The sequence below is a fragment of the Gasterosteus aculeatus genome, chromosome 16 (genome assembly GCF_964276395.1).
Source record: "Gasterosteus aculeatus chromosome 16, fGasAcu3.hap1.1, whole genome shotgun sequence".
Taxonomy (NCBI): Eukaryota; Metazoa; Chordata; class Actinopteri; order Perciformes; family Gasterosteidae; genus Gasterosteus; species Gasterosteus aculeatus.
In genome coordinates, this window is record NC_135704.1 from 10,011,905 (window position 1) to 10,024,423 (window position 12,519).

Sequence of the window (12,519 nt, forward strand, 5' to 3'; positions counted from 1 at the left end):
CTTCTCTCCAATACATAAGGACCGTTGGCTGGAGGTGTAACGAGCAGCAGCACATATACATGTGGTAAATGCAACAGCAATTAGGGTTTGATGATTCAACCACTTTTCATTTCATTAACTGTTTTTTTTTAAATCCTGCATTAGGATTTATCCCATACTCTTTATTTCCTTTGCGGTCTGAAGTTGATGCATACATTGTAACAAATTGCTGTAAATTTACGGAGCATTTCTAACGGTATCTTACTGCATGTCATAATAACTGTAACACAGTTAAATTTCCATCCCTTGCTTGTAAATTAACTGCATGTTACATATATTTTATGAAGTGGTGGAAAGTGCAGTGAATCACAATCCATCTACATCTGTTATAGGCTATATGGAAGCCCATGTCAGCCACGTAAAAAAAAAACATAATGAGATAGCATCTCATGAGATACGATGATGACTTTGACTTACAGGACATTACTCTACATGTAACACAGAAACAGTAATCATATGGTAACAAACTGTAATCCAATATACAGCAACATACCGTATACTATGGTACATCCGCTGCCAGTATTTTACCATGAATTGCCTGTAAAGTTCACGCCAATTTACTGTTATCCATTTTACGGTAACATAGTGTAAAACCATGTATGGTATGATACCGTAAAATAACGGTTAATTCCTGGCGTCCCTGCTGCCAATAAGTTCCCGTTCATTTACGGGGACATTTTTTTAGAGTATAGTGTGTTTCTGCTTGACGCACGAATGAATGAACGGCGCTACGGCGCAAACACCGCTGGATGGCGCTGTTGTCCTTGTTGCCGAGAAGGTGGAGGTGTTGCACCGCCTTCATTGTCTCAGCAGAAGGCACCGGGAGTGGATCCGCCGCTCGGTTTTCAGTGTAATCCCGTCTTCAGCCCGGCGCACTCTCTCTCTCACTCAGTCGTCCGCCATGGCGACCGCGGAAAGCCTCCTCTGCGGCCCGAGCAGCTCCTGAAAACTCCACCCCGGAGCTCCCCTTTGACTTCTGGGTGTTATTCCCGTAGCCTGCGCCGCTGGACGTGGATGTAACTCATACCTCCGCTCAGCCGAGGGGTGGGGGGGACACTACCTTCGTGTGGACAAACCCGCATTCCGTGCGAACCGGGTAAGAACCGTGCAGCCTCGGAGTCCTTCGCCCGGTGCGCTCTTAAGGGAACTGAGTCAACTTGTTTGATGAGATTACGGGTTAAGTCTCCGGCGCGCGCGCGCGTGTGTTTTGAGATCCTGAGAATTTCGAGGGAGAAGAACAACCAACACTGTGTGTCTATGCATTTATTAAAAAAAAAAAATAAGAAAAAGAAATCTCCCTTATGCACCCATGACGCGTCCTATTTGTCCTCCAGTGCGCGCGCGTGCATGTTTCACATTGCACACTTTAGCCGTGCGCACGCCGCAGTCTCTGGTGGTTCTCCAGCTGCAATGCTTCTTCCGTGACACTTAAATGATCAGGATATCTGCCACCTTAGTTATCTGCATGACGGTGGCTCTATTAACCCACATCTCATGAATAGTGTCAACGCATATGTCTGACTGTGAGGGCGGCTTGGGTGGCGGCCAAAGGCTCTGGTCCCAACATGACTGCATCTGTAACCTTTTGCCAATAATAGGCCTACAGTGGGAACCTGTAGTGATTCATGCCACGCCACACCCAGGTATCAGTGACGGTTGGAGAACACAGAGGAGACTGAGCTCTTCTTTCGTTATTGAGGGGCTTCAGGGAGACGGCGGGCCTTTGGCAGCTCAGCTGTCACTCAGGGATTCCAGCTGTGCCAGCACCGCACCTCGGCGGTGGGGCCCCCGGTGTGCCCCTCGCACACAGAGCAGCCACTGTTACCGGGCCCAGCAGTCACAGCTCTGTGTTACACGCTCGTAGGGGAATTTCAAGCAAACAAGTTCAAAGGGCGGGGACAGAAACACTCAGGGGTCTGTTAATGTCCCCCTGGCACTGTATACAGGGCAGTTATGCTTAATGTCACACGGTGGCCCCTGGAACAAGGTGCCAGCTGTTCAACTAACTGGTGACTGTTTGGACCGGAGTTACCTAATCAGGGGAACACACGGACCCCTACACTCATGCCTGGTTTGATAAGCGATCCCGGGGGAAAGGGGGAGGATACTTTTGGGCCAAAATGCATCCCGATCGGGGCAAGAGGAGCCGAGCGACGACTGTGCGAGAATCACATGACCTGAGTGACTGGGCTTTAATTGAAAAAATATGCCTGTTTCCATTTCTGCTCCTTGGTGTATTGCATCACCCCGAGGGAGCGATAGAACAGGCCCTACATGGGCGGGGGTTCACTTTTTATCTTTTATCTGCTTGTTGAATCCAAATCTTTTTTTAATCCCTTATTTCTGGCTTTTAGCCTTGAGAAGTAACCAAAGAAGGATTTTTGCAAATAAGTTCATTGACAAGAACTGATCCGATCTGAAATGACACTGAAATAGATAAGACACACATTAGATTGTTCAGTTTAGGACTTGATGGGAGATTCTGTACGCATAGAAAATGAAGACATCTGCATATGTTTATGATCAAATCTACAACACAATTCAGGATTGCCGAGATGATTCTGACTTCCAAAGGGGGAAGATCTGCTGCTTTGCCCGGATTTATGTCACTTCAAATTAATAATTCGGTCAGACAAAACAATCAATTTGAAGACGTCTACTTGGGCATAACGCTGGCAGACGTTTTCTCACAATTACTTCATTAAAGACTAACTGATTAACCAGTCAATGACAAAAACAATTGACAATTTAATGGACAATGAAATAAACTGTTATTTGCAGCCCTACCGGTCAGCCACCACTCTAACGTCTTCCAAGCCTCGGGCAGAATGGAGTGCATCCCCTGTCCTTGGGTCTATTTCCTCCCTTGCACTCTGGCGGATTACATTATCCACTCCTCCTTTTAAAATGCCTTATTCCGCTTTCAGCTCAAACTTGGCAGCAGTCGTTCACCTCTGCCCGCCACTGAACAACCGCTCGCTGGCCCCAGAACTGTGATTAGGCACTTGGTGAAGTCTCCGAATGACATCAGCCTGCTGGAATGTGCAATGAGGAGAGACCGGCGGGCCTCGGGGGATCTAGGCACAAGGCATCTGAACCCCAACGCCCGCCCCTCCTCCCTTCATCTGAATATCAGATGGAATCTCAGCAGGGCAGCGCTTCACAACTTTGTTTGCCTGGAGCACCCACGCGGTCCCGTCGGATCTCTTAAAGGAGGGACGCCTCCATTCATTTCAACCGCTATGCGTGGCTTTTAGCTGTTTACAAATGTCTTTGCTCTGTTTACATCCATTTCTTACCTCACCTTTTGTCTATTTTAAGAATGTGTCTCCGGTAGAGAATTTAACCGCCCTGTCCAAGTCTTTAGTCTGCTGTCTGCTGTCTGTCTTTAAAAGCAACAGAGCGACGTGGTCAAACCTGGATTTAAATAGTTATATATATATATATATATATATATATCATATTTATGTGTGTGTGTGTGGATAACTCTTCACTCTCTTGATTACTTATATTCACTGCTCATTTGTTTCACATCTCTTGCAGTGTATTCACGTATTTGCCTTCACCCCCTTGAGGCCAATTAAAACCCAACCAAGTGTTTAAAGGCCTAACAGCCCCGCGTCTATGTCCCCTGCTATCAATTATCGGGGCATTGACTCTTTGATTTTACACTTTGGCCTTCTCATTCGCGTGTCAAATCAAAGTAAGGCTGCTTAATTCGTGCTTTGAAATCAAGAACATGCTTGGACCTTTTCACGTTAATTGGTTCCCCCACAAGCAACAATTATCAGCCATTAGCGACGAGTGCAAACCTGCATCTGCAAGGGCTGTGCTGCTGTGACACTGAAGGGCGCGCAGCCCTTCCTCTCATCTTGTTGCGTTTCACCTGCTGCACCGATGCTCCGTTAGAGAAGCTTTCTTGCTACTTCTGCTAATGTAACTTCTCTATTGCATTATTTTGTATTCATGCTGACTGACTTGGCTTCCCTCCCTTGGTTTCCGGGCAGTGAGCGTTGCAGTGCAGCATGGCAGAGCCGGAGCCGATGGCCCTCGGAGCAGGGCAGCGTCTTGGAGCCCCGGAGACTCTCGGCATCAGTACACTGGACCCCGGGCACAGACCCCCCGCCATGCCCTCTGGACGCCATGTCACCATCAGGGTCCGCATGTTGGACGACACAGAGGAGCTCTTTGACGTGTCGGTGAGTTAAAGCCTCCTTGCGCCGACGCGTTCTGACAGGAATACTAATGTTTGATTGGGACTCCCTTCTTGTAGCACAGTAGCCAATAAGCGTATCCCGTTGCCACCGATGCAGCCGCAGCCTGGAAACCGGTTGGCATGGCAACTGCATGACGTTAAGTTGTTTAGTGCATGGATTAAGCTAGAGGAATCCTTTTGTTTATTGTAGTGGTACATTTTCACAGCTCCTTAAATCTCCCAAAATGTTGCTCCAGCTGTCATCTACTACCACGTATTTCCTCCTCTGTGTCCTCCTCAGGATTTTATTTGGGAAACACGGACACCATTCTATTTCCCAGTTCTGTCTGTGTGAGGACACATGTGCTTTAATGTAATGGAAGAAGGAAACAGCAATTCTTGGAATGATTGATTATGTTGAAGTTGAGCTCAAATTAGATTCTAAATGTGAATATTATTTCATTTCATAAGTCATTCATATTATATATTTTACTCTCAGCTTTCTTTAAGGACCAGACTGGAGATATGTTGTATAATTCTAAGGTCGTTACCGTTCTTTGGTAAATTTTAACAGGCATTGCCTGTGTAAAGACCTTTAGCCACATAAGTGAACCACATTGTTGCACTGAAAGACAATCCACCGTTTAAATGAGTCTCAGCGCTTACATGCAGCTGTAATACTTCACCAAATGTCTTTAAATTCACGGCTGAAAGTAGTCTCCAATTATCACACTACTTACTACTACTTAAGTACTCACTCACAAAAAATAGTTAATCTTCATTTGCACCTGATGATCCTTGAGTGACGCAGACGGTGTAGTTTGGTTAGTTAGATAATATTGAGAGAAGTGCTACTTCTCTGCGTATTTGTTGCTGATTTAATTTTATCCTTTAAAGAGCAAAGACAAAACTATAACAAACTATAAGAGACCTTATCCCAGCATTTCTGTGGACTGTGGTGTTTCTGAGAGGTGTCCTTGGTCCACAATTTTATTTGAAGAAACTTTAAGGGCGTAGGACTGTTGATTGTCTCCGAATAGAAGAACAATGTTGAACAAGGATGAACAAGGATGTTTCCTGAGGCCTTATGGGTAAATGTTGCTCCTAAAGTGGACGGCAGAGCTCCTTGTCCACGACTGCTCATTATTATAGTGGTGGATTCTTTTATCTTTTCACGTTTTAGCAGCTGTTTTTAGGACTACGGGAAGATGCGCTGCATCTGCTTAGTATTTTCTCAGGTCACCAACACCGATTCGATGAAGGAGTTTCTTCAACATGCTCCAGGGCTCGTAATCTGTGAAAATGCTTCCTTTTAGACGATATCAACCTCAGATTATTCTTGGGATAATGTAGTCGTTTGGGGGTTACCAAAATCGGAGTGTTTAAGATTGCTCAATCTTCCAAAGAACACTCAAAATGACTCATTTCTTTTCCCCTCCATTTTTTTGTTCATGTTTAATTTCTCTTTCGCTTGCTCCTCGCGTCGGCTTGCTGTCGGGTTTCCTAAAGTTCGACACCGAGATCGCTGCTGTCTCTGAAGCAGGAACAAGCTAGTCTATCGCTCGGGAGACGCTAACACAAGGCCCCCCTCTAACCGAAAGCTTTATTCATGCTCAATTTAACACGCATTATGTCCTCCATCTCAAGTCAGCACTGGAGATAGAGATCTCAGCGGGCTAGATATTGTCTTTGCCTAGAGGTGTGCACCGAGGACATTTTCTTCAGTCCTCAGCCAACATTTGAGGTTGATAAATCTGTTATCTGTCCAACAAAGAACAAGGAAAACATTGATTTATTTATTTTTACATTGTGTTGTAAAGTGTTGCGTGTAAAAACAGAAGCAGGGTCTATAGCATACATGCTGAGATGAGGATGATAAGTCTTTGTAAAGAAACTTGGCCCAGCAGAGAGGGAGGACACAGAAAAACATGCGTCCAATGGGCTCGGATCCTGCTGATAATAACCTCTCCCCTGCGGTAGGGAAGTGAGATAACTGCACGGTCTACAAACCACATTTGTCCAGCAATTATCTAGTCCTTTATTTCTCGCCAGGAACACATCGCGATTTAAGTGATTTCATAGTCAGATTGACTCGAGGTAGGCTGCCTACTGTCTCTTTGAGAAAAGATAAAGCGCCCGGCGTCGCCCTGCAACTGACACCGGTGGCTCCGGTTCCTGCTCCTCTCGGTCAGAGTTTCCACCTCAGCGGGCGGAATATCAGATGGTTCGAGAGACAAAAAGGGGCCACGCTGGGTCAAATGCCATACTGTGGCCTAATTGGCACTGTGGCTGTGAACACAGTTGTGTTGATGCTGATGATGTTTGGCTGCACAAAACCTGGGGAACGGGCGACTGGCCGTGATGAGGTTGCACCTTTTTCAGCATGGAATCTTATGGGTTCGTTGCATGAACCCCGTTGCATGGCTGATGGCTGGTTGAAGATTGGAAAGGAAGTTACCTGTGAGGAGTGTGACTGCAGCGTGGATTTAGGGGGTGGGATGATGAAGGCAGAGAGATAAGCGATAAGACAGTCATGCTCATTCCTGTGAATGAAAGGAAAAAGTCATGCTCCATTAGCCAGACCTTATGGCTAGAATAACAATGAATGCAACCTAACCTGTAATGTTCCACTTCCCATTAGTATGGACGTTACAACACAGACGTTCTGCACTGGAAATTCAGACAGAACTCTCGGTCCCTCTTTGCTCTCTAACTATGAGCCGTTGAGGCCGACAGTCTGTCCGCTCCGGCCGTCTCTTTGTCCATTACACTCACTGTACAGACTCTAAAAGGCTGCACTGCAGAGAGATATATTAAATGCATTTATTACAGACCCTTCATTTCCTGGCACCTTCATTTTTACTACCATCAATGCCCAAGTAAAACACATTTTCAGTCTACCTGGGCTGATCCACCACTTGGGTACAAAAAATGGATTACCGTGAACATCTGTGGTTCAGTAAGTTTAAATGTGAATTTTTATGTCATCCTCCGACTGTTTATCAGATTATCACTTATTCAGAAAAATATGCAAAATTATACAACATCTTTGTGGATCCGTTCAGACCTTTTTGTTTTTGTGGTTCTGTGGCGATCTTTCCTGATAACCTTAGATCCCCTGACTTTTCATTCAGCTCCATAATCAGGTTAACGTTTTAATTTTACCGATACTTTTTAAAGCTGAATACGTTTATCGTTTAGTGTCAGCGTGTTAAACCAAGGTGCCTACCGCGACCCGATAAACCCGATTAAATACCTATGCAGTACAAAGCCCTGTCCACATCTTGGCAGGAAGCAGGTCTGACACACTGAGTCACAGTCGTGTTTGCTGCAGAGTTCATGTGACGGGGTGCAATTCATCACTCGCCGGGAAGCTGACCGCGCGGTCTGTCATCTCGATGTATCATCCCCAGGGCTGGATCCATAGTTTATCACTGTACCGTTTCCAATATTTGTCAGAGCAGAGGAGATACAGAAGCAGGCAGGCAGTGAGTGAGATGTGAGATGAAATACCCTCGGCCTGATGCGCAACCTACTTTTTGCCACATACATTTGATCCTTGGGGATATTTTTCTGTTTTTAAATGATTTCCCATAACTAAAGCATATGGGCAATGGAGACAACCCAGCTAACCAGAGGCCTTACCATCAGCATCTCACCAGTTGCTATTCTACAGCACATCATATTGTGAGGGGAAGCAATTGGAGGAGCTCCAGCGCGCCTCGTGGTCCGCTGAATGGCCATGAGGTCCCGTCCCAATGAGGAGGAACACAAAGAAGGGCTTCTTTCAGCACTGCTTTCAACAACTTCAGTGTGGTTTTATGGCGTTTGGTCAACCTTTTTAGATCCATTCCCAAATGCACACGGAGTCGGCTCTAGTGCAGATGTAGCTACATTTGTACAGCACATCCGGATACCAATTACTTAATTAATTGAATCGGCTAATCCTCGACTTACTCGTCAAAGTGCTCGTTAAATGTAAGCACCATGTCAGTGGCATTTGTATATAATACAATACATTAACTACAGAAATCCTATCAATAATATTTGCATTTTGAAGAAAATCGACACACCTTAGACGCGTGTACTGTCAACATTTAATATGTACATAGTAGACCTGTATGAGAAAATATTGATGTTAAAATGATTGACTGATTAATAGATTGATTTGTTTTGGGAAAAACATTGACTCAGCTTCTTGTTGAGGAGATGAAAACCACACTCGTGTTTGTACATCACATACGAAGGAACCGCCAGCAGCTCAGCTTAGCATAACGACTGGAAATGGGGAAACTTCTATCGCGGCTCTGCCTGAACCAAGTCTGCTTCTAAAACTCAGTAATTAACATGCACATTTTACAAGGCATTGTGTACCTTTTCATAATTCCAAAGCATATGCAGTATCTTCTGGTTTTCAGACATACTGAGATGGGAAATCCCCCATGGTTAGTAAGCATTTGCTTGGCAACATTTCATTTTTTTGTTTTGGTGTGCTGTTGTTAGAAAGTATTAATCTCTAAATAATAACTGTAAGCGACCACTGGCACCATCACAATCAACAATGACATACGAGCCTGCGTGTACGTGAGAATCTGATGTATATACGATGGCCTCTGCATTGTGAAACACGTAAGCACAGTTGAAAGTTGAGCTAAATATTACTTGTGCACATTCCAGATCACCGAAGGTTCTCAGTAGCTCACGTTTCCTTTTCAAACACGACATGTCTGAAGAAGGCAGAGCTCGGAGGGAAGAAGGCCGTCTAGTCTCGACTCTAGAAGCGGCGTGCTGAATCCTGTTAAACTCAGAGCTGGGACGCAGTCTGCCTCATGGCGCTTCGATTGGAGGGTGGGGGGGGGGGGGGGGACTGGTGGCGGTATTCTTTGGGCACAGAGGATGATTTGGCACCAGTATTTCTTGATGAGCTGTCGTTGGCAGAAAATGAATACAAATTTGATTTGATTGGCTACTAGAGTATTTTTGCAGAATTGCACAGAAGCTGCGGAGCCCAAAGCAACAAATCCCCACCCACAGCTTACGCCGTGTCAATGAGCTTTTGAAAACCCATTACCGTCGTTCCCCAGTGCCTAATGTGAGTCATGCACAAGTGACAGCGAGATCTATTTAGATTGACTGTAGCATTCCCCTGGTGCAGATGACCATTTTCAAGTTCATAAAGTGGGCCCCTGTTGAGCAGAAGGAATTTGAGAGGAGCTCCAGTGGCAAACTGGTAGAAAGATGTGAGGAGGTGGCGACCATCGCGGTTTCCCTCTCCCTTCCTTCTTAGGTAGTCTGGTCCTCGCATAGAGTTGTGAATGAAAGAGTTTTAGCGACAGCGAACAGATAAATTTGAGCTCCCATGTCACCTTGAAAGGGTTTGCAGCCTGACTGCGGAGACGATCAGAAAGGGAGCTTGATAAAGCGATGATACTGGGAATTACCAGCATCCAGACATCTGTGGTCTGTTAAGCTAACACGTTACATGCTCTCTTTTGGGAGCCCTAATATGGAAGCACTTCTTGTTTCTGTTCTTCCAGACTGCCTTCCCGATGGTACTGTATTAGCCCACTTTAAGCTGTTGTATTATTCTGTTATCCTCTGTGGCCTCCTGCCCAGGAAGAAATGATTTGCCGTTCATCATCCCTCCCTCTGCTGCCAGAAAGCACCTCGTTGCCCCGACTGCCACGGCCTTTGAGCTGTGTGTGAGGTGCTCGCTCTCTCTCTCTCTCTCTCAACGCTATGCGACTTCATGTTTGAAAGGCCACATGGAATCTCGCCGGTCTGTGCGCGGGTTGCCATGGCTACGTAGTGGTCGAGGACGAGGAGCGTCTGAGCCGGTTGCCATGCTGCTGAGTTCTGTCTTCTGCTGATATCTGGAGAGGGGAGGGGAGGTGGGTAGGTGGGGGGGTGGTGTTGTGTTGCATGCTGAGCACTAACACTAGCATGGGCGTACCCTGCTGCACACCAATTATGACCAACATATTCAGGAGGCAGCGCCAACATCTGGATTTGTGTGCAGGTCGCGTCATCATATTCAAATCCATTGACTTAAATTATGACTGGGAAACAGGTTTGCGGGATTATTAGCTTGTCTCTGTTTTGGGGTGGCAAAGATTTGGGGGAGAAGGGGGGTTTGGTGTCACAATTGAAGGGTAAATGGAGAAGCTGATGTGTCTGTGCTACCGTTGAATCAGTCCTGTGGCTCACGCATGCACCTTCATGGATGAAGGCTTTCTTTTTTTAGATTTCCCTCCGGTGAATGATACACGATGAGGCTGGAAGATGCGAGTGTGGCATTCTCATACTTTCCTGAGCTGACCTCTGAACCCGTTGTTGCCTTTCTCTCACGGCATGAAATTGAAATCCCGCAGTGGAATAAGTTTAGGGGAAGCGGCTGTTTTCCCACGCGCCATCTTCCTCCCTCGCATCCCAAAATGTAATTGGGTCATGAGCGACGAGGGACACGGAAGAGGAGCAATGTTGGTTAGCAATACTAATGTGAGAATGCTAGAAAATCCAACATTTTCCTCTGAGTCATAAAGATAAACTGTATTTTAGCGCATTCACTTATTTAAAGTCTTCATCTAAACAAGGCTTACTTTACGGAAAGGTGTATTAACATGTGTTTTAGAGAGTAATTAGCACACAATAAGGATTGCAAATTGGTGGTTTTGCTCTTTGGTGTAATAATAACCAGCTAGGACAGGCTGACTGCACAGTACATGCAGTGAGATCCGCTTGTCTTTTGTGGATTTACATCCCAATCCTACTTCGAGAAAGCAATTTACTCTGCATCACTCACGCTGTTTCTTGGAAGGACTGAGGAGAGCTGCCGCTGCTGTCAGGTCTTTGTATGACCCCATTATGCTGCGCTGCTTTCTATACCGCGCACAGGTGCGTCGGTAAAAAGGGGATGCCTTTATAATGAGTCCTGTTCCTATGGTAACCAAGACGGACGTCCCCGTGTCCGCCTGGTTCAGACGGCGGAGAAGTCGACCGTTTTCTTGACGCACAATGAAAGGATGAGGCGAGTGCAAACGTAACACGTGATCTTTTTGTCGACACATGAAGGTGAATCCTTTGACTTTTTATGCATGTGCATAATTCCATTAAACGTCAGCCTTTCATGCCGGCGCGCTGATCCTTTCATTAAGCTCTTGAACCGTGTCACCGTATCCCAGCGACTTGGCAGCGGGGCTGGTAGGCGTCCCGCGGGTGTGGCGGCGGCAGCGCCAGCAGCAGCGCGGCTCCTGCTGGCCTCCACGCTCACACTCTGTGATGTCCTCCTGGTCTCAAATAAAGGGCGAACCCCTCTTCAGCAGCTTCACAGCAGCGCTGCCACTATTCGATGAATTATGAATTCCTCATTGACATATGGGGGGGGGGGGGGGTAATTAACACGTTAAGCCAGACTAGCGGTGTGATATCATGGGATTATCCTTATCGTGCCGTGCCGTATTTTACTCCGGGTGCTCTGGCCTCATCTTCCCTGCTCTTATCTCATGAAATGTGCTCGGTTTGAGAGCGATGTAGCCCTGTGCTGCTGCTGCTGCACCGCATATGCTGCCATGCCTCAGTGGTAATTAAAACGCGAATCGCTCCATTTCACCCCGGCTCTGTTTTTCGGTCAGTGCTGTAGCGCTGCCTGCAGGGAAGTTGCTTCCCCCGTGATGCGTTTGAATGACATGTTGCATATCAGAATTCCTTTCAGCTGTACCTGTGCAGCTGAGTTGGCCTCCCACTGCTGCCCGGCAGTAATTGAATTCGGGCTCTCCCGGGTAGATGGAAGAGATGCGTGGGAGGGAGAGTGAGGATGAATGAAGCAGAAGACTGAAGGGAGGGACATGAGCGTGCGTGTGTGTGTGTTGGAGGAAGTGATTGAAATCTCAAACCAGTAGACCCAGCTGCACATATGCCTGCTGGATAGGGATGGACCTGGCATCCCCCTTTCCCCCCTCATCATTATAGGATAGAACTGTTACATAAGCTACCACCATGTAGAAAATCAAAGGCTTTCCTCTGTCCTGTTTTGGTTCTCCTCCTCTCTTTAGGCATGTTTGGGTCGTCTTTTGGGCTTTAGTCCGGGCATCCCAACAAGTTAGCTTTTCTCTGGCTGCCTCTATTGAGAGGTGACCCAAGGAAGTCCAACGGCAAAAGAATCAAAGCTCTGTCAATGGGTGCCCGGTGGGAATGACCCTTAATAGATATCAAAAGAAGTGTCCTAGGGATCATCTGCTTTCTCACAACCAGTGGGGGGAGGAGAAGGGGGCCGGTCTGTTCTGGGC

General features: G+C 46.5%; 1 protein-coding gene across 4 annotated transcripts in view; it reads left to right on the forward strand.

Annotated features, from left to right (window-relative positions):
* Positions 1-646: 646 nt before the first annotated feature.
* Positions 647-12,519, forward strand: part of LOC120833909 (FERM, ARHGEF and pleckstrin domain-containing protein 1) — a 45,044-nt gene continuing 33,171 nt past the window's right edge. For 2 of the 4 annotated variants that reach the window (XM_040201544.2, XM_078090419.1), the window contains exons 1-2: positions 834-1,135; positions 4,047-4,238. In XM_040201544.2, coding sequence (XP_040057478.2) covers positions 4,065-4,238 — 174 coding nt within the window. In that variant the 5' untranslated portion in view covers positions 834-1,135; positions 4,047-4,064. Of the gene's footprint in view, positions 1,136-4,046; positions 4,239-12,519 lie in introns of all 4 variants that reach the window. The other 2 variants (XM_040201543.2, XR_013452994.1) reach the window with 2 other exon arrangements.